The sequence below is a fragment of the Dipodomys ordii genome, unplaced genomic scaffold (genome assembly GCF_000151885.1).
Source record: "Dipodomys ordii isolate 6190 unplaced genomic scaffold, Dord_2.0 Scaffold7, whole genome shotgun sequence".
NCBI lineage: Eukaryota > Metazoa > Chordata > Mammalia > Rodentia > Heteromyidae > Dipodomys > Dipodomys ordii.
Window position 1 is genome coordinate 5714284 of NW_012267223.1, and position 26216 is coordinate 5740499.

General features: G+C 46.2%; 1 protein-coding gene across 1 annotated transcript in view; it reads left to right on the forward strand.

The window, feature by feature from the left end:
* Positions 1-9063: 9063 nt before the first annotated feature.
* The window catches only part of Psmd12 (proteasome (prosome, macropain) 26S subunit, non-ATPase, 12), a 23868-nt gene continuing 6715 nt past the window's right edge, over positions 9064-26216 (forward strand). Inside the window, exons 1-5 of the mRNA XM_013038049.1 lie at positions 9064-9260; positions 18284-18343; positions 18430-18558; positions 20853-20960; positions 23739-23843. Coding sequence (XP_012893503.1) covers positions 9153-9260; positions 18284-18343; positions 18430-18558; positions 20853-20960; positions 23739-23843 — 510 coding nt within the window. The 5' untranslated portion in view covers positions 9064-9152. The remainder of the gene's footprint in view (positions 9261-18283; positions 18344-18429; positions 18559-20852; positions 20961-23738; positions 23844-26216) is intronic.

A 26216-nucleotide genomic window follows, 5' to 3' on the forward strand; every position in this document is an offset into this window, starting at 1 on the left:
CAGCGGCGGCCGCGGCGGGGAGGGCGGCCCCGGGCCGGCCAATGGGGACGAGGCGAAGACGGGGCCCGGTTTAAACGCCGCAGGCAGCGGGCCTCTCCCGGGCCGAGCGCGGGGGGCCTCCTTCCGGACCCCCTCGCACCCTCTGGGTTTGTCTGCCGGGCGCTCTCCCCCCCTCCCGGGTCTGTCCCGTTTCCAGGATGCGCGAATGTCCCTTGGCTCGGGGGGGAGGGGGACGGGGACGGGACGATCCCCTGGGGAAGGGAGGAGACCTGACCGCCCGGGGTGGAGAAGGGGTCGGGGAAGGGCAGCCAGCAGCCAGGCCCAAAGAAGCCACCCGAGCACGGAAACGGGGTGGGGGTGGCAATTCTAGCCACTCAGGAGACCTAAGGATCGAGGTTCGAAGCCGGCCTGGGCAGAAGATCACACAGGAGACTCACCTCCGATTACCCAGCAAGAAGCTGGAAGTGGGCGCTGTGGTTCAAGTGGTAGAGCGCCAACCTTGAGCAAAAACACTTAAGGAACGGGGCTCAGGCCCTGAGTCCAAGGCCCAGGATCTCCCCCCCAAAGAAAGAAGGGGGGCAGGAAAGAAAGAAAAAGGCAGGAACAAAGACAGAGAAGGGAGGGCGGGCAGGCCTGCACCGGATGTCCCGCTACCTCTTCCAGGCCCGGCTGGAAGGCCTCTGAGAACAACAACAACAAAGAATAGGTTTTCGTGTCAGCACTCCTAAGTTCAACAAGTCACAGTGAAATGTCAATGAAATGCCTGGAGTGCTGGTGTTTCATCCATATTAAACAGCTCCCTCGTTTTAACCACAAGAAGCACATTCTTCAGTTACTCAGGAAGCTGCGTGCAACTTGCTGAAGTCTGGTTTTCATTTGTCTGGTTTGTGTGTGTGTGTGTGTGTGTGTTTTCTTTCTTGGAGCTTGTTTTTCTGAAAAGTTGCTGATGAAATAGCATCGGTTGCCTGTGTGCCAGTAACGTGGAAGCATCAGCTTTTAAGCATTATTCTCTGGAGACCTGCAGCTGCTCCTTGAAGCTTGCATTGGGAAATACAGATGTCTCAGTATTTCCAGGATTTAAAATTACCATTACTAAGTGATTACGAAGCCACTAACCAAAATTAAAGACGTTGAGCTTGTCGCTAAAGTCATACAGATGGCTGGAATGAATTGATAACTATATGAACATGATACAAAGCCTGCTAGGAAAATGACACTCTATATCCAGCTTATGTTTTAGTGAAAACTATTTTCTAGATAAATGCTTCCCAGAGTTGGCTCGGAAATATTCGCAGCAACTAATTAAAACTAAACCAAATTCCTCGAGGTGGAAGAATCTAAATCCGACAGTGTAGTAAGGAAGAATAACACATTGAAAGTCTGTGATACAAAAAGAGCTCAAGCTGTTTTCCTTTTTTGCTTTCTTTCCTACTTCTTTTTGAACTCAAGGCCTCACACTTGTGCAGCTTGCTTGCTCAGCTGGTGCCCTCCGACTTGAACCACACCTCCAGTCCTGCTTCTTGCTGGTTATTTTGGAGTCCAGACAATTTTTCTGACAAAATGTGATCCTCCTGACCTCAGCCTTCTGAGTAACTAGGATTACCTCTTTACTTCTTACTTGGACATCAGTGGAGTGACTTTGATCTGAGTACCTGATTGTCCTCTCTCTCTCTCTCTCTCTCTCTCTCTCTCTCTCTCTCTCTCTCAGCCATCACTCTTTGCCTCATTCCGCCACAGAAACCTTCTCCTCCAGCAGGGCCCAATATAGACAAGCTGTGTTTATGGAAAATGAGTCTGATGGCAGTGTATGGAAAAAGTACAAGATACCAGAGGCAGGAGGTCATTATACTGTTATCAGAGATCTATGGGGAGGGTATGGACTAGATGGAGAATGAATAAAAGATGAAGTCAAAGTATCTTGGCAAGAAGTAGGAATAATTAGTATTCATTACTATCATACTGGAGAGAATGGGGAGAAGTGTAGGGAGAATTTCTTCATTCATAAGTCATTCACTCCAAGGAAGGAGCGCCATCTACTGGTCAATAGCGGTTACTTAAAAATATCAAGTCCTGTGGTCTTTAATAAGGGTATGGCCATAGTAACTGCCCATTAACAATGAGAAACATGCATTCTGTGATCATCACATATAAAAATAAAGATAGGGACCACACACACAGAACAAAAGAGTAGATCTGGCTTAGTGGTAGAGTACTTGCCTAGTATGCATGAAGTCCTGGGTTCAATTCCTCAGTACTAGATAAACAGAAAAAGCCAACAGTGGTGCTGTGGGTCAAGTGGTAGAGTGCTATCCTTGAACAAAAAAAGCTCAGGAACTACAGTGCCCTAGCCATGAGTTCTAGCCCCAGTACTAGCAAAAAAAGAAAAAAGGAAAATCCCAAGGTAATAGTTACTGTACAGCCATTTATCAAGCCTCTATAAAATAAACAGAATGTCTTTGATGTGAAATTACTTGTAACTGTGTAGCAAAAGCCCATAAAAGATAAATGAATTGACAATAATGTGGTACAAATTGCTTCACATAGAAAAAAAAACAGGGCTGGGAAGGGCTCAGTGGTAGAGTGCTTGCCTTGCATGCATGAGGCCCTGGGTTCGATTCCTCAGCACCACATAAGCAAAAAGAAAAAAGCCGGAAATGGTGCTGTGGCTCAAGTGGTAGAGTGCTAGCCTTGAGCTGAAGAGCTGAGGGACAGCACCCAGGCCCAGAGTTCAGGCCCACGACCGGACCCAAAAAAAAAAAAAAGAAAAAAAAAGAAACCTGAAGTTCTATGGCTGAAGATGTAGCTGTGTGTAAATGAATCCAATTAATTAAGAAGGAAATCAAAGCTTTACTTTGATACCCTGCTTTTGTTTCTGTTTTCCAGAAACTGACCAATCAAGTGAAAAGGAAAAGAGGCCAGGTACTGGTGGCTCCCCCCTGTAATCCTAGCAACTCAGGAGGCTGAGATCTGAGGTTCATGGTTCAAAGCCAGCCAAGGTAGAAAAGTCCCTGTGAGACTCTTATCTCCAATTGCCCACCAAAAGACCAGACATGGTGCTGTGGCTCAAAATGGTAGAGCATTAGCCTTGAGCAAAAAGAGCTCAGGGACTGCGCCCAGTTCAAGCCCCATGATCCACGAAAGGGGCAGTGGGGATACTGGCAGATCTCTAGAATATACTGAGAGCAGTCAAAGGCCTAAATTTTTGTTTGTTTTTTTCTTCTTGGTGGTTCTGGGACTTGAAATCAGGCTTTTTGCCACAGCTGCTTTTCCAGCTTTTTACTAGCTAAAGACTCTGATTTCAGTCAGCGCTGACTTCAAACTCAGATACTCAATCTCAGCCTCCTGAGTAACTAATTAGGATTACAGGTCTGAGCCACTGATGCCTGGCAAATGGCCTAAATTTCCAAGTCTTAATTATACGCAGAATGACCTAGAAGATATTACAGTGTGAGAACCATTGCACTATTGTTCTGGTTCCTCATTTTCTCATGAGACTCTCAAGTCTAACACTGGACATATTTGGGGGAGAAAAAACACAATCCAGTGATTGGGGAAATGGATCTGTTACATGTGAAAGACCATAGCATAGGTTCAATGTCCAAGAGAAGAAAAGGAAAGAAAAAAGAGGAAAAAAACTTGGATCTAGTATTCTGTTTATACTATGAGACTACATATAAACTTTACCATTGTAGAAGAAACTGAGGGACAAAGACATTAACCTTGATCCTGAGGGTCCTTTCAGAGGAAGTGACCATGTCACCCCGATTTGTATTTTATTATATAGTCAATCTAGCATCATCACCTGATGTCTGCACAGATCTGGAAATAGTGTTTCTTAGCTGGATAGCACCACAGAGACGTAATATAATTTCTTCCGCTTTTGCCAGTTCCTGGGCTTGAACTCAGGGCTTGGGTGCTGTCCCTGAGCTTCTTTCGTTCCAAGCTAGCACTCTACTACTGGAGCCACAGCGCCACTACTGGCTTTATCTGAGTTAGATGATTGGAGATAAGGGTTTCATGGGCTTTCTAGTCCCTGCTGGCTTTAAAAGGAAATCCTCAGCTCTCAGCCTCCTGAGTAGCAGGGATGGATTGCTAGTGCCTGGCTCTTCTCTCTCTTCTCTCTCTCTCTCTCTCTCTCTCTCTCTCTGACTTTTTTTTCATGGAATATTTTAAATGTTACCAGAGAGAGCAAACAAGGTAATTACTTTTACTGCAAGAGTGTGTTGCAGAGAAGGGGAATAACTGAGTGGTTGTGCAATTGCCTAGCACCCACAAGCTCTTCAATCCCACCACTAAAAAAAATGTACTAATTAATATCCATATCCCACTATACAGCTGGGTATGGTGGCTCAAGCCTGTATTCTTAGCTACTTGGGAAGCAGAGATCAGGGGATCATAATCCAGTCCAGTTACAAAGTAAGAACCTATCTGAAAACTAACCAGTGCAAAAAGGGCTGACTCAAGTGGTAGAGCACCTGCCAACCAAGTACCAGGTCCTGAGTTCAAACCTCAGTCCCACTAAGGAAAAAAAAAGGTTAAAAAATATTGGAGTAATTATAATAGATGAAATAATGACTCCCAAAGATACCAAGTTCTTATCTCTGGCTCTGAAAACATTACTTTATATGGGGGGGGAGATCTTTGCAGATTTAATCAAAGTAAGAATTTTGACCAGAGGAGAACATCCTACATTATCTATATGGACCCTAAAAACAGTCACCAGTGTCTGCACAAGAGAGAAGGAAACAACATCCACAGAAGGGGAGAAGACAATGTACACAGCAAGCAAGGCAGAAGAGTGGAGGGATGCTGCCATAAGCCAAGGAATGCTGGCGGCCACCAGCAGTTGGGAGACACAAGAATATCATCCCTCCAGCCTCCAGATGCAATGTGGTCCTGTCACATCTGTATTTCCCTCAGTGATACTGAGCTCTTTTGTTCAAGGCTAATGTTCTACCACTTTGAGGCACAGCGACACATCTGGTTTTCTGGTGGTTAATTGGAGAGCCTCACGGAGACTTTTCTGCCATGGCTGGCTTTGAACCACATACCTCAGATCTCAGCCTCCTGAGTTGCTGGATAACAGCAGGGAGCTACCAGTACCTGGCCTCTTTTCTTTTACTTCTTTTGCTTTTCAATTGATTTGTCAGTTTCTGGGAAACCGAAACAAAAGCAGGGAATCAAAGTAAAGCTTTGATTTCCTTCTTAATTAATTGGGTTCATTTACACACAACTACATCTTCAGCCACAGAACTTCAGGTTATTTTTCTATGTGAAGCAATTTGTACCACATTATTGTCAATTCATTTATCTCTTATGGGCTTTTACTACATAGTTACACATAATTCCACATCAAAGACATTCTGTGTATTTAATAGAGGCCTGATAAATTGCTGTATACTAACTATTTCCTTGGGATTTTCTTTTTCTTTTTCTTTTTTTTTCTTTTTTGCTATTCCTGGGGCTAGAACTCAGGGCTTAGGCACCAAAGTCTAGATATGGTTTTAAGCCACTATTTGTTAAAAAGAGAAAACAAACTTAATCATTTTTGTTGACTCTGCTTGCTTGCTGTTCCCCAACTTATGGTGTACTTATATTCCGATAAGCCCTTCATAAATTGAGAATAGGGTTAAGTCTGGCTCACATCTGTAATCCTAGTTACTCAAGAGGCTGAGATCCAAAGATTGTGATTTGAAGTTCATCTGAGCAGCAAGTGAGTCCATGAGACTCTCATCTCAAGTTAACCACCCAAAAAAAAGCTAGAAGTAGAGCTGTGGCTCAACTGGTAGAGAGCTAGCCTTGAACTAAAAATCTAAGGGACTAAGGGACAGGACCCAGTCCCTGAGCTCTCTCTCTCTCTCTCTCTCTCTCTCACACACACACACACACACATACACACACCATAAAATAAGTTATGTTAATGAATGAGTGTGGTGGTTCATGCCTGTAGTCCTAACACTTGGGAAGTGTGAATTAGAAGCAGAAAGATTGAAAGCTTAAGGCTAGCCAGGGCTACATTATGAAACACTACGTTAAAGGGGAAAAAGTCATTTAACACGCCTAACCGACCCCACATCATAGGTAGCAAACCAGCCCAGTGTACACAGTGGAGCCTCTCTGTCAGTGCTGCCTGGGGCCTGTGACTCAGGAAGAGGCCTTGAGCCACATGCCACTGGCCTAGGACAAAGATGAATATTCCAAATTCAAAGCCCGATTCCTACTGAGTGCATGTTGCTTTCACATCATCACAAAAATCTAAAAAAAACAAAATTGAAGAATCATCATTCTGGGACCCTCTCAATAGAACTGTATTTGGCAGAAGGTAATTCCCACCCAAGACTTACTCAAAAGATAAAATACAATGTAATTTTAGGGAAAATTACAATGACTCACAACTGGCTTTAAAACAGCAATTCCTCTAATTGCCTCCTAAGTAGGCAGTTCACAACAACAAATATAACATTTCAGGAACATTTCCATAAGGCTTTAGATAATATCAGTTCAGTAATACTTCCCAATTTCACATCTCTAGCCAAACTGGAAACTTTTACATATCCACTAGCCTTCTTTTGTCCTTAATTTTGTTCTTTTTCTTTCTTTCCTCCTCCTCCTCCACCTCTTCCTCCTCCTCCTCCCTCTCCTCCTCCTCCTCCTCCTCCTTTTTCTTCTTTATTGGCCAGTACTAGGGCTTGAACTCAGGGTCTGGATGCTGTCCTTCAGCTTTTTCTGCTCAAGGCTAGTGTTCCACCAAGTGAGCCAAATCTCTAGCTTTTCAGTCGTTAATGTGAGATAAGCGTCTCCAAGAACTTTCTGCCCAGGCTGGCTTTGAACTGTGATCCTCAGATCTCAGCCTCCTGTGTCACCAGGATTACAGGCTTGAGCCACCCCTGGCTACCCAATGGGCACCTCCCACTGCATCCGGTAGGGGGCGCTGCTTCTTCCTGCCTGCCTTCCCCCTAAATCTGTTGCATCTCCATTCTTTCAGACACTTGGGTCAAAAATCTCACACAGACCTTCTTCTCACACACCCATCCATCAGCCAATCCTGTCTTCTGAATAAATCAGAAACCCAACCACTGGTTACTACCTACACTGCCCCTACCCATTGGGCTCCTAAGTGCCACACAATTTTGTCACTAAGCTGCATCCAGCATCCAGACTGATTTTTTAAAAATCAGTGCTGGAAATTAAACCCAGATCCTCATGAGTGCTAGGCTAAGCACTTAGCCTCTGAGCCACACCTCTAGTCCCAAATTGACCCTTTTAATATGAAGTCTGTTCCTTCTGGCTTCCCATTTCACTCTGATTAAAATTGAAGCTCTCATAATGGCCAAGCCTCCCTAAACCTCAGGTCCTACAACGCCAGTCCTCCTTCATTCCAGTTTGCAGAGCTCGGAGGGATCTGATCTGGTTTTCCATCCATCTATCCATCTGCCCATCTACCCATCCATGCATCCATCCATCTACCCATCCATCTACCCATCCATCCACATATCCATCCACCCACCCATCTATCCATCATCCATCCATCCATCCACCCATCATCCATCCATCCAGCATCCATCCATCCACCCATCCACCCAACTGCTGGCTTCAGGGTTCTCCTCCTGCCCCTCCCACTCCCACCCCCACCCTGCCACTCACCCTGCCTGACATCTGTGGAAAGACGCTCCTGCTTGACTTAGTCTTGAGTGCTTACCACCTCCCCATCTGGGCATATATTTATATTGGAATGCTCATTTGTCCATTGGAATGTTCGTTTCATTGAGGCAGCAACATTGGGCCTCCTGTGCATACCACTGTATGCAGAATGTGCTAGAAATGCTAAATGCCAAAAAAAAAAATACCAAACGTAGTAACTACTAACCAAGCCAATCACTTTTAATAATAAAGCGCTTCTACCACTTGAGCTACTCCCCCAGCTCTTAGACTCCATTTCCTTCCTTCCTTCTTTCCTTCCTTGACAGTCCAGACTTTTGAACTCAGGGCCTGGGTGATAACCATGAACTTTTTCCTCTCAAGGCTCGTACTCCACCACAGCACCACTAAGGGCTTTCTGATGGTTAATTGGAGATAAGACTCTCACGGACTTTCCTGCTGGCATCAAACCATGATGCTCAGATCTGAGCCTCCTAAGTAGCTAGGATTACAGGTGTGACCACCAGGGGCTGGTGAAATATCTTTTAGACTGTGTGTGTGTGTGTGAAAGACAGAGACAGACAGAGACACTCAGAGAGAGACACTCAGACAGGGAGGGGGGAGGGAGGGAGGGAGAGAGGAGGCTTGAACTCAGGGCCTGAGTTCTGTCCTTGAGCTTTTTGTTCAAGCCTAGTGCTCTTACCACTTGAGCTACAGCGCCACTCCCAACTTTCCTGGTTATTGGAGGTAAGAGTCTCACAGACTTTCCGGCCCAGGCTGGCTGTCAACCACGATCCTCAGATCTCAGCCTCCCGGGAAGCTGGGATGACAGGCGTGAGCCTCCAGCTGCGGCTCCCAACGATGATATTTTACAGGGACCCTGAGGGTGCAAACGACACTGAAAGGTGTAGGATGCTTAGGAACTGCAATGGTCCCCACGTGCCCGGGTCTGATGCTCACAGGAATCCCGTGGAAGCAGCACACCAAAGGTCTTTCTAGGCGCTCGTCTCACCAACACGGTGGTTAGCATACAGACGAGGACAAGCGTTCCCGGGCTCTACTTCTGAGCCCCCACGGATGAAGCCACCAAGGCTGCCGAGCAGATAACGCCTTAGAGCTGTGTTCTTTAAGGTTTATTTCCTCCGTGAGAAAAAAAAAATCAAACCGAAGTCCAAGAAAAGTTCAGAGACTTGCCCGCGAGTCTCCCAATCGCTTTTCTCACCGCAAACCTGAGCCTGAGCTTCCCACAGCGACGACACCGGACGTGGGAAGCTGGGACCAGCGGCGGGCCCCGCCCATCGCGGGCCGAGGCCCCGCCCCGCTCCGCCCCAGGCCCCGCCCCTAGAGCTGTCCGCGTCACTGCCTGTCTGATAACAGGCTCCAGGGACCTCGAGGGGGTCCTTCGCGCGGGTGCCCGGCGCGCTGCCTGCCTTGGTTTCGCGGGTGGCTTCCGGTGTGAGTGGAACGTAGTGGCGGAGGCGTCGAGGGACCGAGGGGAACACTCCGCGGGCACCATGGCGGACGGCGGCTCGGAGCGGGCTGATGGGCGCATCGTGAAGATGGAGGTGGACTATAGCGCCACGGTGGACCAGCGCCTTCCCGAGTGCGAGAAGCTCGCGAAGGTGAGGGGGAGCCGGGTGGCTGCTGGCGGGCTCCAGGGGCTGAGTCACGGCGCGGATCTTGCCTAGGCCTCGGGGCCTGCGGGCTGGGGCGCCCCCGCCGCCCGCCCAGCCCAGCGTCCTGCAGGGCGCGATCCCACGTCTGCCCGCGAGGGACCCTTGCAGCCGGAGCACGCTCGTGCTTACAGCCTCCCGAGCTCCTCGGGGCCAGGCGATCGCTCCTTTCTGCCCCATAGAGGTTGGGGGGGGGGTTCCCTCTTTCTCGAGTGTCGAGTGACGTTTAGGTTTCCCAGGTAGGTTGAGGCCACCCTCGCCTTCAATCTAGATCAGGGAGTTTGGTTCTGTCGCCGTTAGCGAAGTCAGTGTATATGTCATGGGCTCGCTTAGGAATAAAGGCAGTGTGCCTGATCCTTAACTGGGAGAGGAGACGGAGGAAGACGATGGTGATGCACGCCTCATTCACCCGGGACCCTCGTCCTGGAGGAGGAGGTAGTGAGCAGAACGAATTAATCCGAGTCAGACATCAAGTGGAAGGTGTGTGTGTGTTCTTATTCTCGTTCTCTCTCTCCCTCTCTTTGTCCCTCCTTCTTATATGTTCTCTCGCCTCTTTCTCCTCTCTCCTTTCTCTCGTACCGGTTTGGGAGCTGGAACTCAGGGTCTTGCGCTCTTGGTTTGCTTTTTGCGTTCAGAACAGGAGTTCTATCACTTGAGCCACACCTGTCTATCCAGCTTTTTGCTAGTTAACTGGAGGTGAGAGTTTCTGGGATTGATCTGCCCGGACTGGCTTTGACTGGCAATCCTCAGATCTCGGCCTCCTGAGTTAGCTAGGATTATAGACAGGTGCCATTGGTGCCCTGCATGTGTTTGTTCTGATTACTGGCAAAAAGCTGATGTTTGAATTGGTCTTAGTGTTGGGAATAGGGAAGGATCATTCCAAAAGAAGGCAGTACTAGAAGAAAGACACGAAGACACAAAAGTGCACACAATCGCTTAATGAGATGTCATAAACAATAGCTCAACTGCTTATCTTCCATGGAATTGGATTTGTTAATACTTTTGCAGTGCCAGGGCCTTAAACTCAGGATCTGCATACTCTAGGCCTGAGTTATACCCCGCCCTTCCACAATGGAATAGAAACTTAGTTAAAAAAAATTTTTGTCTTGAGTCAAACAACTTTGTATATCATTTTACACAAAGTAACCAAGGCTCAAAGTAATTTGATCCAGTTACAGTTGGTCATCATTAGAATCCAGGATTCAAAACTCTAGGTCCTCTTAAGGGGATGGGTACTTGCAGAATCAGCATCCATCCTGGTGCTAAGGATTATGCCCAGGCCTCCTTGAATTCCTTGAGGAATTCCATGGCAAACACATACTATTGTCCACCTGGTTGTGTTCACAGCAAGACTTGCAGTTGTTCCTAGGGATCTTACTGCATAAGTACATTGTAGCATAGTACAAAATTCATAGGCAAAAGGAGCATTTAGAAACATGTCACATCTAGTTCTTAGAAGGAAACCTTTTAATGCTTTTCTTTTTTTCAAAACTGAGTGGGGCACCTGGGAAGGTGGCTCAGTGGTAGAGCGCTTGCCTTGCATGCATGAGGCCCTGGGTTCGATTCCTGAGCACCACATAAGCAAAAAGAAAAAAGCCGGAAGTGGCACTGTGGCTCAAGTGGTGGAGTGCTAGCCTTGAGCTGAAGAGCTGAGGGACAGTGCCCAGGCCCAGAGTTCAGGCCCCATGACTGGACCCAAAAAACAAAACAAACAAACAAAAAAACTGAGTGGGGCTTTACAAAAAGAAGGCTGAGATATGTCCTCAGCCTCAGCACTCTACCACTAAGCCACATTCCCAGCCCTAGAAATATGGACTCTTAATGTGAAATGCCATAATATTTAGAAACTGGATACTTACTTGCCTTGAAATGGTAATTGAGTCAAGCACTGGTGGCTCCCTCCTGTCATCCTAGCTACTCATGAGGCTGAGACCTGAGGATCGCAGTTCAAAGCCAACTGGGGCAGGAAAGTCCATGAGACTCTTATCTCCAATTAACTACTGGAAAACCTGAAGTAGAGCTGTGGCTCAAGTGATAGAGTGCTAGCCTTGAACAGAAAAGCTTTGGGGACAGTGCCCAGATCCTGAGTTCAAGCCCCACAACTGACAACAACAATAACAAAAAGAAGTATGGCTGTTCCTAAAACTGAGATCTGCAAGGAAAAAAATCTTCCTTTTACCTATGTCTTGTGATAGTAGGCTATTGTGCACTAGACCTAGACAGTGGGGCTGGGAAAGCTCAGTTCAAGGCAAGCCTGAGCACAAAGTTAACAAGAATCTATCTCAACCAATCAGCCAGTCTTGATGTTATATGACTATGTTTCTAGCTACTTGAAAGCATACGTAGGAGAATTGCAGAGCAAGGTCAGCCTTCCCAGCAAAAATGCTATCTGAAAGATAGCATTCTTTCAGATCCTATCCGAGAGAAAAAAAAAAGCAAATACAAAAGAAAGTCCTAGCCAGGGCTAGATGCTCCATGGAGCATGACTATTAGAGCTTCTGTCCTCATATAGCATATAACCTATGAGGAAAAAAGTGTTCACTGCTGAAGTTGTTCTTGTGATCCAAAGTGCAGCTTTAAATCAGGACCTTTCTATGTTTAATACAGTGGGAAAGAACGGCAGGCTCAAATGCCAGTTGCCTCTTTGGGCGTTAGATGAGAATGTTTGTGCCTATTAAAGACATTGGTATTCTATCAGCAAGATGTATATGTGATTGGTTTTTTGTTTGATTTTCTTTTCATGGGGCTGTGAGAGGGGTGGGAGAAAAGAGTATAGAGAGGGAGAAAGAAAAAAATGTTTTCTTCTGAGACAGATCTACAGTTTTCAACTTGCAGACTGCCTTACAGTGTGGTTAATTTTTTTTGGGGGGGGAGGTCCGGTCGTGGGGCCTGAACTCTGGGCCTGGGCGCTGTCCCTCAGCTCTTCAGCTCAAGGCTAGCACTCTACCACTTGAGCCACAGTGCCATTTCCGGCTTTTTGCTTATGTGGTGCTGAGGAATCGAACCCAGGGCCTCATGCATGCAAGGCAAGCGCTCTACCACTGAGCCACCTTCCCAGCCCCTATGTTTTCCACTTTACGTCATCAACAAAGCTGCTGTTTTGTTGTTGACATTTGAGAGGATCAGGTAGTTTTAATGGTTTATCCTAGACACATGAAGCTCAGGTCTATTTTCGCTGTGAAGATAAAATTGTGCTGGGCACTGGTAGCTCATGTGTGTAATCCTAGCTACTTAGGAGGCTAAGATCTGAGGATCACAGTTCAAAGCCAACCCAGTCAGGAAAGTCCATGAGATTCTTTTCTTTTTTCTTTTTTCTTTTTATTTATTTATTTTTTGGTCGGTCATGGGCCTTGAACTCTGGGCTTGGGTGCTGTCCCTCAGCTCTTCAGCTCAAGGCGAGCTCTCTACCGCTTGAGCCACAGCGCGCCACTTCCGATTTTCTAGTGGTTTATTGGAGATAAGAGTCTCACAGACTTTCCTGCCCGGGCTGGCTTTGAACCAGGCTCCTCAGATCTCAGCCTCCTGAGTGGCTAGGATTACAGGCGTGAGCCACCGGCGCCCAGCAGGTCCATGAGATTCTTATCTCCCAATTAATCACAGAAAAAGCCAGAAGTGGCACAGTGTGTCAAGTGGTATAGCGCTAGCCTTGAGCAAAAGGAGCTCAGGGACAGTACCCAAGCTCAGAGTTTAAACCCAGGACCCACGCCCCCACTCCCATTCTCCCCCCCAAAAAATAGAAGATAAAATTGTAAGTATGGGGACTTAAGAATGTGTCCAGGGGGGGAGGCTGGGAAGGGATGGGAAGGGTAAACAAAGGAGGAGGCTGCAATGCTTGGTAAGAAATGTACGCATTATCCTGCCCATGCAATTGTAACCCCTCTGTACAGTATGTTCACAAATAAAATAAAATAAAATTAAAAAAAAAAAAAGAATGTGTCCAGGTAAGAGAACCAGCAGAAGTCTTAGAAGGCAGTCTGAACTCTAGATCTGAATAGTGAAATTGCCAAGTCTGGGCCAACTTCTACACACACACACACACACACACACTTTTTTTTTTTTGGTTCCTGTTCTTTTTTTTTTTTTGTCAGTCGTGGGGCTTGAACTCTGGGCCTGGGCACTGTCCCTCAACTCTTCAGCTCATGGCTAGTACTCTACAGCTTGAGCCACAGCACCACTTCTGGTTTTCTGAGTGGTTTATTAGAGATAAGAGTTTCACGGACTTTGCTGCCTGGGCTGGCTTTGAACCTATCCTCAGATCTCAGCCTCCTAAGTAGCTAGGATTACAGCCATGAGCCACTGTTGCAGGCTTGGTTCCAGTTCTGAGGCTTGAAGTTAGGGCCTGCCTGGGTGCTGTCCCTGAGCTTTTTCGCTCAAGGCTATCTCTGCACTACTTGAGCCATAGCTCCACTTCCAGTCTTTTGGTGGTCAATTGGAGGTTAGTTTCACGGACTGTTCTGCCTTGGGCTGGCTTCAAACCGTGATCCTCACATCTCAGCCTCCTGAGTAGCTAGGATTATAGGCGTGAGCCACCAGTATCCAACAAGTCTTTGAATCTCTTAAAAGTGTGTGCAGGCACAGTTCTGGAGTGGCACAATAACTAGTATTCTGGTAACAATAACTGGTATTACTGCTGTGTAAGATCTGTAAGAAAGTCAGCTGTGCTGTGATGTGTGCACTGTGTGGCAGGTAGATCTTTAGAGCTGCCCCATGGGGATACTGAAATTGTTCTCCCTTCTTTGAAGACAAAAGGCAGACCAGATACAGCGATGTTTTTGCCCATCCCTTCTAGTGCTCTGTGACTGGTGTAAAAGGACCCACATGAGACTAATTAATGATAGATAAAGTCCATCCTAATGCTCAGTGCCAGTCCTCTTTTTACCCTGTATTGATGAGTTGGGCATCTAAAGAGAGTCTTTCTGAACTACATGGTAAGGTTCACGACAGGTCTTAACTCACAAAGGGTTTGCTGCTCCTGCTGATGACGCGTTGGGAATGTGGGGATGATGTGAAATGTAAAAGTGTACAGGCAGGGGCTGGGAAGGTGGCTCAGTGGTAGAGCGCTTGCCTTGCATGCATGAGGCCCTGGGTTCGATTCCTTAGCACCACATAAGCAAAAAGAGAAAAGCTGGAAGTGGTGCTGTGGCTCAAGTGGTAGGGCACTAGCCTTGAGCTGAAGAGCTGAGGGACAGTGCCAAGGCCCAGAGTTCAGGACCCACAACCGGACCCCAAAAAAAAACTGTACAGGCAGCAGCTTGCGTAAAAAACTAATACAGCCTGGGTGCTGGTGGCTCACGCCTGTAATCCTAGCTACTCAGGAGGCTAAGATGTAAGGATCATGATTCAAAACCAGTGGGGCAGGAAAGTCTGTGAGACTCTTATCTCCAATTAACGACCAGAAAACCAGAAAGGAAAAAAAAAAGTACCAAATTGGCTTTAAAGTTCAACTTCTATTAGTTCTCTTCTTGTTCAGTTAGCACCTCACTTACAAAATAGAGCAAATGAGAGCCTTGAACAAGGCAGACATGGAGGACTTGGAGATCCCTGCGTGGACTGAAGTTGGGCACACTCACTAGTCATCAGCCTCATTCGCAAGATTCTCTATTGAGGAACACGAGTCACAGAAGTCACCCGTCCTGGCAGGTCACTCTGGTCACTTTTGCTGCCTTGTTCCTTCTGAGAAGAAGGCAGCATGGCGAGGCTGACTCCCAGGAATTCTGTGGGACAGCGGGACACCGCAGGGTTAGACGTGGGAGACTTGCGGGGCAGGGGGTGAGGGAGATGGGGGGGACTACTGAGTCAAGGTGTGTTTTGTGAGGCTGATGGGGGGTGTCCCTCGAACAGCACTATAAGACAGCTACAACCTCCTTATGTGACAGTAAGAGTCAAGAACCAGGAACCTTAAATATTGTTCAGGTCAGTGCCTACCATTTAACACACATGGTGCAGATTGATGCGAAGAAAGTGAAGTTGCACACAGCTGCATGCTAAAAGAGCTCATGACCATCCCATAGGTAAGATTCATGCGTGATGTAGGTGTGAAAGGAAGGAAGTGCCGTGTGCTTGGCTGGCGCCAGGGCCCACTGAGCTGCCTTGGCACGCAGTGTAGGCATGTCGTTGCTCCTACAGAGCTGACACCCTGCTGAGATACAAAAGGCAGCTACACCAAGACAATATAGTTTGTGCTAACTGCAGAGCAGCATGAGGCTGAGTGCTGCAGGAACTGCTCAGTGAGCACAGAAGAACCAGAAGAGCTCAGAAGACCCAGCCTTAGCAACCCCGTTTAGAGATATTCTGTGTCCTGTTCTTACTGCTCTTCATGGCTCCAGAGTAGTTGTGTGCTTTCCTCTCTTGCAGGCTGCCAGTCTTTATTGCTCTTGCTTCTGAATGAGACTGCCACGTTCCATCTGTCCTCTGCCAATCCTATCACATGATCATAGCAGTTGTGACAATGCCAGGCGATGACTGTCTCTGTGAACAGTAGTATTGTACATTTTCTATACTTCTTTTCCATATGCCAGCCATTTCCCTGCAGAGATGGCTTGGATCGACAGGCGTGATATGCAGTAGGCTGCTGCGGTGAGTGCTGCAGCGTGGTGGAGGGAACCCAGGACCAGAAAGGAGGAGCCCCAAAGATCAGGATCTGCTGCTCGCCTTGGGGCTGAACAGTCACTCACACTGTTCTGTCCCCTGGCTTTTTAATGTGGAAAGTAGGTGATGAAATTAAGCCATCTCTGGTAGTCTTTCCAGTAAGAAGATTGATTCCTTGATTTCTTTTGGTTTACTCACCTTCAACTTACAGAATTTATAGATTTGCCCATTGATTTTTTTTTTTTTTGGTCCGGTCGTGGGGCCTGAACTCTGGGCCTGGGCGCTGTCCCTCAGCTCTTCAGCTCAAGGCTAGCGCTCTACCACTTGAGCCACAGCGCCACTTATGGCTTTTTTCTTTCTGCTTATGTGGTGCTGAGGAATCGAACCCAGGGCCTCGAGCATGCAAGGCAAGCGCTCTACCACTGAGCCACCTTCCCAGCCCCTGCCCATTGATTTTTTTTTCCTTTGGTAAATGTTTAGCCAGTATCACACATGAGCCTGCAGAGTTTTCAGAACTGCTAGTCTCCTTTGCAAAGGGGATATGGGAATATGTTAATAGTCAAGTTCCAGATTTAGGTAAAATAAGTTCCAGTTGTGGCTATAAGTCCTTTTTTTTTCTTTTTTTTCTTTTGTCAGTCATGGGGCTTGAACGCTGGGCTTGGGCGCTGACCCTCAGCTCTTCAGCTCAAGGTTAGCTCTCTACCACTGGAGCCACAGCGGCACTTCGGGTTTTCTGAGTGTTCATTGGAGATAAGAGTCTCATGGCCTTTCCAACCCAGGCTGGCTTTGAACAGCAGATCTCAGCCTCCTAAGTAGCTAGGATTACAAGCATAAGCCACCACACCCAGCTTAAGTCCTTTTTTTTTTTTTTTGGTCAGACATGGGACCTGAACTCTGGGCCTGGGCGCTGTCCCTCAGCTCTTCAGCTCAAGGCTAGCACTCTACTACTTGAGCCACAGCACCATTTCCAGCTTTTTCTGCTTATGTGCTGCTGAGGAATCAAAACCAGGGCCTCATGCATGCTAGGCAAGCACTCTACCACTGAGCCACCTTCCCAGCCCTTAAGTCCATATTTTGTGCTACATAAAAATACAAAATTTTGCCAGGCACCAATGGCTCACTCCTGTACTCTTAGCTACTCAGGAAGCTGAAATCTGAGTACTCCCCGTTTTAAACCATCCTGGGCAGGAAAATCCATGGGACTCTGATCTCCATTTAACCACCAAAAAACCAGAAGTGGAACTGTGCCTCAAGTGGTAAAATGCTAGCCATAAGCAGAAAAGCTCAGGGGCAACACTCAAGGCCAACACACACATGTACAAGTTGTTATGTTGAAAAACGAACTTTATAACTTTGGTGGGGGGGGATCAAGTAGGAGGAGTATGGGAAGGGGAAACAAAAAGGAGGCAACAATGCTTGATAAGAAATGTACTAGTAGCCGGGCGCTGGTGGCTCACGCCTGTAATCCTAGCTACTCAGGAGGCTGAGATCTGAGGATCAAGGGTCAAAGCCAGCCCGGGCAGGAGAGACCATGAGACTCCTATCTCCAATAAACCACCAGAAAACTGGAAGTGGCGCTGTATGGTAGAGCGCTAGCCTTGAGCTGAAGAGCTGAGGGACAGCACCCAGGCCCAGAGGTCAGGCTCCACGACCAGACCCCCCCCCCAAAAAAAAATACACACACACACCCCTCCCTCCAATTCCTAGAGCTGTCATCTTGCAGATTTTTCTGCTCAGGCAGTTTTCTGGACCTCAGCCTCCCTAGTAGCTAGGATTATAAGTATGAGCCACCGGTACTCAGTTTATTCTCCCATTTTATTTGTTAAAGTCACCTGTGACTACCCAGCTAATCTCTGTGCAGAACAAGACAAACAGGTATCACTGGTCTGAGTTGATAAATCAGAATCTCAAAGACTGGCTAGCTCTAGCTGAGAGATCATGACTTTTTGTTGGTGGTGGTAGTGGTCATGGGGCTTAAACTCTGGGTCTGGGAGCTGTACCTCAGCTCTCCAGCTCTGCCACTTGAGCCACAGCACCACTTCCAGTTTTCTGGTGGTTCATTGAAGAGTCTCACGGACTTTCCTACGCGGGACTGGCTTTGAACTGTGATCCTCAGATCTCAACCTCCTGAGTAGCTAGCATTACAAGCATGTGCCACCAGCACCCGCGATCATGACTACTTTATCTTAGTTTTTGTTTGTTTGTTTTTTTAGACTGTTGTACCTGTTGAAAAACTTGAGCCCCCGTAGGGAAGCCCTGGGGAAGCAAGCAGGGCCATGACTGATACTTTGTCCAAATGAGTCTTTGGTTTTCCCAAACAGCTCAACGACTGGTGTACCTTGGTGTTGCCGTTTTTCATTGTTTACTTTTGTCTTTTGTTCTAGGAAGGAAGACTTCAAGAAGTCATTGAAACCCTTCTATCTTTAGAAAAACAGACCCGCACTGTGAGTACATTAGCGTGAGGCTCTCAGTGCCAGGGGCTTCACTCAGCATTGGTTCACTTACTGCTCACTCTGCTGCTCTCCTGCAGGCCTCCGACATGGTGTCCACCTCCCGCATCTTAGTGGCAGTGGTGAAGATGTGCTATGAGGCTAAAGAATGGGACTTACTTAACGAAAATATTATGCTTCTGTCCAAAAGGCGGAGTCAGTTAAAACAAGTGAGTTCATGGTCACTTGAAAAACATTTGCATTTAAATAAGAACCTGGAAGACTGTTCTTGTGACTTTTTGTAACATGTTAAATCATCATTACAGAATATAAGGATGTGGGGCTGGGAAGGTGGCTTAGTGGTAGAGTGCTTGCCTAGCATGCATGAAGCCCTGGGTTCAATTCCTCAGTACCATATAAAAAGAAAAAGCCAGAAGTTGTGCTGTGGCTCAAGGGGTAGAACAACAACAACAAAAAATAAGAAGAAGGGGCTGGGAAGGTGGCCCAGTGGTAGAGTGTTTGCCTTGCATGTATGAGGCCCTGGGTTCGATTCCTCAGCACCACCTAAGCAGAAAAAGCTGGAAGTGGTGCTGTGGCTCAAGTGGTAGAGTGCTAGCCTTGAGCTGAAGAGCTGAGGGACAGTGCCCAGGCCCAGAGTTCAGGCCCCATGACCGGCAAAAAAAAAAAAAAAGAAGAATATAAGGCTGTTTTTAAATCTAGATTTTCCCAGTGACACAACTGTTTACATTTCTTCTCTTAAGTGTCAGTGCAGCTTTGTTCTGTTTCCCTTGTGCCTCTTATTTCATTTTTAAGTGGTTGTGTTACAGTCTTCAAGCTGATAAACTTCTATTTAAACTCTCTTGTTAATCACTTACTTCATCTTTATCTGAAGTTCCTGTCATTCATTGCTGGGATGGCATGCTGGGAATGGAGCCTTGCACACTAGGAAAGCACTGATACTCCTTCCCTAAAAATATACTTTTCACACAGCTTTTAGAATTATCACTGTTGGGTGCTCTTCTAGAAACCACTATTATAACTTAAAGGACTTTCTCAGAGGACTTACATGTTTTGTGAGAGACTGGGTTTCCTGGAGCCTTGCACTTATTAAATGCATTATATTTCACAATGGAAAAAGTGGCTAGGCAGTGTGTGTGCCTTCCATCTGCTCTGGACGCTGAGTCCAGATTGGAGGCCAGCCTGGGTAGCATGGTGAGATACCATCTGCAGAGAAGAAAAAAACAAAGCCCTTAGTTTTTTGAGCTGAAGATAACCTGGGCTACTTGAACGTAAGTTTTTTTTATAGAGGTCTTTATAACAGGTGCTCTTTTTATTTTTGGCTAGCTTAAATTATATTTAATGTGATTTAATATTTTCTTGATGACTCAGGTCTAAGTTATTATCAGTGATTATGATTTGCTACTTAAAATCTAGACCAGAGTTTGGCAAATGATGGGTCACTTTTTTTTTTTTTTTTGCCAGTCATGGTGCCTGAACTCTGGGTCTGGGCACTGCCCCTCAGCTCTTCAGCTCAGGGCTAGTGCCCTACCACTTGAGCCACAGCACCACTTCCAGCTTTTTTTTTGCTTATGTGGTGCTGAGGAATCGAACCCAGGGCCTCATGGATGCAAGGCAAGCACTCTACCACTGAGCCACCTTCCCAGCCCTCACTTATTTTTATAGATAAGCTAGAATACAACCCCATACATTTATGTGTATGTTTTCCCTGTCAGCTTTCAAGTTCCAATGGCAGAGTTGCTTACGTGCCCCAGAGATTGGGTGTTCCACACAGTCCAAGGTTACTTGGCAAATACTTGAAAATTTACACAAAATATTACTATTACCAGGCACCAGTGGCTCACACCTCTAATACTAACTACTCAGGAGGCTGAGATTTGAGGGTCGCAGTTCAGAGCCAGCCAGGGCAGGAAAGCCCATGAGATTCTTATATCCAATTAATCACTAGAAAACTGAAGTGGCGCTGTGGCTCAAAGTGGTAGAGTGCTAACCTTGAGTGCAAAAGCTCAGGGACAGCACCCAGGCCATGAGTTCAAGCCCTATGGCCAACAACAACGAAAATATTACTCTTAGCCCGTGGAGTGTTAGATGAGTCCCTGTCCCCTTATATTTCTTGAGGAAACTAAGGGCAAGAGACTGTGCATTTCAGTGGCGCATCTGACTGAAGTGGTGTTCTCGCTGCGGCTCCTCACCCCAGCGTACAGCAATGTCTCCTTCCTGCTCTGCCACCAACTCTTGTCCTCCCTTGATCCGGTTTTGGCACTGTATGGTCCTCCTCTCTGTCTTTCCCTTAAGTCTGCTGCCACTTCTTCCTGCCTCTCTGCTGGCTGCCCCTTTGCACCTGAGCTTTCCCAACCATTATTGATGAGTTGCTGGATAGTTGGTACTTCTTGGCAATCAGAAAGACGTGGATGTACTTTGAGGACATCTGTGATTATTTCAGAGTCTAGAGTTACTTGGGAAAACCAAATATACATGGATCTCACAGAGGTTTTTAATATTTTAGGCTGTTGCAAAAATGGTTCAACAGTGCTGCACCTATGTGGAGGAGATCACAGACCTTCCAGTCAAACTGCGATTAATTGACACTCTAAGGATGGTCACTGAGGGAAAGGTGAGTGACCTGTCAGTGTAACTCACAGTGGTCAGTGCTCGAGTCTGTATTCACCACACTTAGGTATTGGGGCATTTTATGTGTGTGTGTATATCTATGCTTTTTAAGAAAAAGGACAGCTAGATGCCAGTGGCTAGATGCCTATATCCTCTCTACTCAGAAGGCTGAGATCTGAGGATCACAGTTTGAAGCCAGCCTGGGCAGAAAGTCCTTGAGACTCTTATCTCCAATAAACTGCCAAAAAATTTGAAAGTAGAGATGTGGCTCAAGTGGCTACTTTTTTTTTTTTTTTAATTTTTTATTGTAAAGATACTATACAGAGGGTTACAGTTACATGAGTGAGGTAATGAATACACTTCCTCTTGAACATTGTTAGCCCCTCCATTGTTTTCCCCCTACCATCCCCTCCCTCCCTCCCTTCCCCGAAGTTCTTTTTTTTCTTGATTGTGATTAAGTGATTACATAATTTCTAAGTCACAAGTTCATTCTAACTTTCCTGGAGCAAATTGTCTATCACAGTCTGTAATATATAACAGTGATCACATGTTATACACCATACATGTGATCAGCAGCATGGGGATATTTAGTAGTGGTTCAACCAGATGAGCAGGAGTTCTTTGTTTCTTAAGTCCTGTTGGTTTTGTCGTATCACCTAACATTTCGGTTTTATCATCCACTTATCAGGGAGACCATGTACCGTTTGTCTCTTCGCTCTTGGCTTACCTCGCTCAACATGATTCCTTCTAGCTCCATCCATTTCCCTGCAAATGCCATTATTTTGTCATTTCTAATGGCTGCATAATATTCCATTGTGTATAGATACCACAATTTTTGGATCCATTCATCTGTCGTGGGGCATCTGGGTTGTTTCCATATCCTAGCTATTGTGAACAGTGCTGCAATAAACATGGAGGTGCACGTGTCCTTGTATATTGGTTTCTGTTGTTCAGGGTAGATGCCTAGAAGTGGTATGACTGGGTCGTAAGGGAGGTCAATCTTTAGCTTTCTAAGGACCCTCCATACTGCTTTCCAAAGTGGTTGTATAAGTGTACATTCCCACCAGCAGTGTAATAGGGTTCCTCTTTCTCCACATCCCCTCCAGCATTTGTCGTTGGCTGATTTGTGGATGTGGGACATTCTGACTGGGGTAAGGTGGTATCTCAGGGTTGTCTTTATTTGCATTTCCTTCACCACCAGGGATGATGAACATTTCCTCATGTGTTTCTTTGCCATTTTTATTTCTTCATTTGAGAAGTCCCTCTTTAGTTCCCTTGCCCATTTAGTAATTGGTTTGTTAGGTTTGGGAGGGATTAGTTTCTTGAGTTCCCTGTATATACAGGATGTTAACCCCTTGTCTGATATATTGCTGGTAAATATTTTTTCCCAATTAGTTGGTTGTCTTTCTAGCTTAGTTGCAATAGATTTAGCTGTGCAGAAGCTTTTTATTTTAAGGTAGTCCCATTTGTCGAGTCTCTCTCCAACTTGTTGTGACCCTGGGACTCTGTTCAGGAAGTTCCTTCCTGTGCCTATTAGTTCAAGTGTCTCTCCTACTCTGTCCTGCAGTAGTTTCAGAGATTCAGGTTTAATGTTAAGGTCTTTAATCCATTTTGAGTTGATGCTGGTGCATGGTGATAGGCTGGGGTCCACTTTTAGTTTTCTGCATGTGGCTGCCCAGTTTTCCCAGCACCAGCGGTTGAAGAGGCTGTATTTCTTCCATTGTATGTCTTTGGCTCCTTTGTCGAATATCAGCTGGCTGTAGGCCTGTGGATTTATTTCTGGATCTTCTATTCTGTTCCTCAAGTGGCTACTTTTAAGCAATAAAAGCTCACTGCCCTGGCCCTGAGTTCAAGACCCAGGATGGGCACAAAAAAGAAAAAAAGCAAGACAAGCGCTCTACCACTGAGCCACCTTCCCAGCCTGTCCTTGAGACTTTTTATCTTCAGTTTACAACCACAAAACCTGAAGTAGAGCTGTGGCTCCAGTGATGGAGCACTGGCCTTGACCAAAAAAGCTCAGGGACAGTACCAGGCCCTGAGTTCAAGCCTCATGACTAGCAAACAGTATTTGAATTGCAGATAGTGAACTGTATATACTCTCTGTAAAGTGTGTCTTTTTGTTGGTGGTGGTGGTGGTCATGGGGCTTGAACTCTGGGCTTGGCGCTATCCCTCAGCTCTTCAGCTCAAGGCCAGCCCTCTACCACTTGAGCCACAGTGCCACTTCCAAAGTGTGTAATTTTTTAAAATAATTATTTTAAAGCCAGGCACGGGTGGCTCACAACTGTAATCCTAGCTATTCTGGAGGCTGAGATCTGAGGATTGCAGTTCAAAGCCAGCCTGGGCAAGAAAGTCTGTGAACCACCAGAAAACCAGAAATGGTGCTGTGGCTCAAGCAGTAGAGTGCTAGCCTTTAGCTGAAGAGCTGAGGGACAGTGCGTAGGCCCAGAGTTCAAGACCTATGACCAACAATAACAACAACAGCAACAAATACATATTTTTAAGCCTTTTTCCATTTTCTGTGTAATTTATTTTTATATCTTGGGGTCCTATTATTTGTTAAATACAGTAATTTCAACATATTTAGGTTGTGAAAGCAAAGCTGAGAAATGCTGTGCTTCATAGACATTTCCTTTCCAGTTTCACTGTGCGAGTGAGGACTCAGCCGGGCGTGTAGCGGCTGATGCGCAGCCGCAGGATGTGCTGGACTCCTGCACATAGCTCCATCACTCTTCCATTCTACCTTTTACACTTGATAACAGAAAATTCTCCTTTTCTTTGTAGATTTATGTTGAAATTGAGCGTGCTCGACTGACCAAAACCTTAGCAACGATAAAAGAACAAAATGGAGATGTGAAGGAGGCAGCCTCCATTTTACAAGAGTTACAGGTATGGCACTCTGCTTCAGAGCTGGTCGGCTTTGTGCTGAGTCAGCCATATCTCTTTGGAGGTCATTTATTATCATGCATCATCACGTTTTGATCAACCACCAGGAATAAGAGTGTGTGTAACAGGCCGGGCACCAGTGGCTCATGCCTATAATCCTAGCTACTCAGGAGGCTGAGATCTGAGGATTGCCACCCCAGGCAGGAAAGTCTATGAGATTCTTAGCACCAATAAGCCACCAGAAAACTGAAAATTGTGCTGTGGCTCAAGTGGTAGAGCGCTCGCCTTGAGCTGAAGAGCTGAGGGACAGCGCCCAGGCCCAGAGTTCAAGCCCCATGAGTGACAAAAATAAAAGTGTGTATGCAACAGAATGTGAGGTTATTCCGGCCTCTGGAAATGGTATCGTTACTGGCTAAGTTTAATTGCTCAAAAAAATATTGAATCAAGCCAGGCGCCAGTGGCTCATGCTTGTAATCCTAGCTACTGAGGAGGCTGAGATCTGAGGATCAAGGTTCAAAGCCAGCCTGGGCAGAAAAGTCCATGAGACTCTTACCTCCAGTTAACCACTAGAAAACCGGAAGTGGTGCTGTGGCTCAAGCGGTAGAGCACTCGCCTTGAGCTGAAGAGCGCAGGGATAGCACCCAGGCCCAGAGTTCAAGCTCCACGACTGACCAAAAAAAGAAAAATATTGAATCAGAGTTAGGGTCAACAGGTGAGTTGGATTGGGAGTATAGCTCAGTGGTAGAGTACACTTATCTGTATGAGACCCTGACTTCAATCCCAGTAGTTTTCCTTAATTTTGGGGTCATTATTTGAACATTTGGATTCTCTTTAGAATTTAAGTAGCTAATTCATGCTGTTTATCATTAACTTCATTTTAGTTACTATTGGTTTGCTGGCAAATTTCTAGACCAAATTGGCTAAACAAAGGACAATTGCCAAGGCTGGGGGCTCAGTGGCTGAACACATGCCTCGCATGCCCAACGCCCTGGGTTTGATCCCCGGCATCACGAAAGCAAGACAGCCAGCCACTGAGAGACTGGGAAAGGGCAGCAGAAAAATCCCTTTGTGATTTGCTAGGTTTCGTGGTAGTCTTTTAAGAGAGCCCTTGAAATGAAACAGTAGAGGTAAGAAAGCTGAGGAAAGTTCTTTCTCATTTGGAAAATGCATGTGAACAATGCCCCAAATCTTGCAAGTGAATTCTCACTTTGTCCTTGGGACGCATCCAAAGCCCCCCTTTAATGGATTGCGCTCGCATTTCAGTCTCGTACCTTACACATTTTGCTAAATGAAGGGGAAAAAGTAAAGGTCCCGAGAGGCATCTGCATTCTTGGATTTTGTCTGTTCATCTTTTCTCCACCATCTCCTGTGTCCTCATGTGCTTCATCTCATTTAACATGATGCTCAGCGCCACCTTGAACCTCATGTTCCAAGTCAAGCGAACCAAGACAAGAGTCGCTAAGTAACTTGCTAAGCAACCTGTGAGTTTGTACTGGTTCAGCTTAGCTTCAAACTCTTGCTTTTTATTAATATACTTTACTTTTTAGAGCTTCATGTCCACGCGAAAACTGGTGAGAAAGTACAGAAAGTCCCTGTGTATGTCCTGTCCATACATATGTGCAGCCTCTGCTCCTGCAGTCCATGCCTTACACTAGGGTTCGAGTGTGGCAGAATCATAGTGTGGGTTTTGGCACATGTATTAGTGCCATGTGTCACCCTCCCCCTTGGGGTGATAGTGTCAGTCTGTATTTCCATTTTGACGGCAGTCCCACAGACTTAACACATGCATTGAAACAACTGCAAAGCTTTAGTTGCACGGTCAATGAGCAGATTTCCTCCAGCATTTGTAGGACTTCATACCATTTTACTACATGGTAATTGTTTCTAGTTTCCTAAAGGTAACTCACTTCACAGATTCATCAACAGTCTCCTTACCTGAATGAAGACTTTTTTTTTTTTTGATGCTAGTCCTGGGTCTTGAACCAGGGCCTGGGTGCTATACCTGAGCTTTTGTTGCTCTACCATTTGAGACACAGCTCCACTTCTGGTTTTTATGGTAGTTAATTGGAGATAAGAGTCTCATAGGCTCTTTGAATCATGATCCTCAGATCTCAGCCTCCTGAGAGTGCTGGAGGCTGGCAGCGTGCCTTGCAAGCAGCCAGCCCCTTGTTTATAGTGCCAGGAAAAAAGAAAAGTAGAATTATTGGTCAAGGGAGCCTGTTTTATTTTTATTTTTTTTTTGGGGGGGGGGTTCTGGTCATGGGGCCTGAACTCTGGGCCTGGGCACTGTCTATCAGCTCTTCAGCTCAAGGCTAGCGCTCTACCACTTGAGCCACAGCGCCACTTCCGGCTTTTTTCTTTTTGCTTATGTGGTGC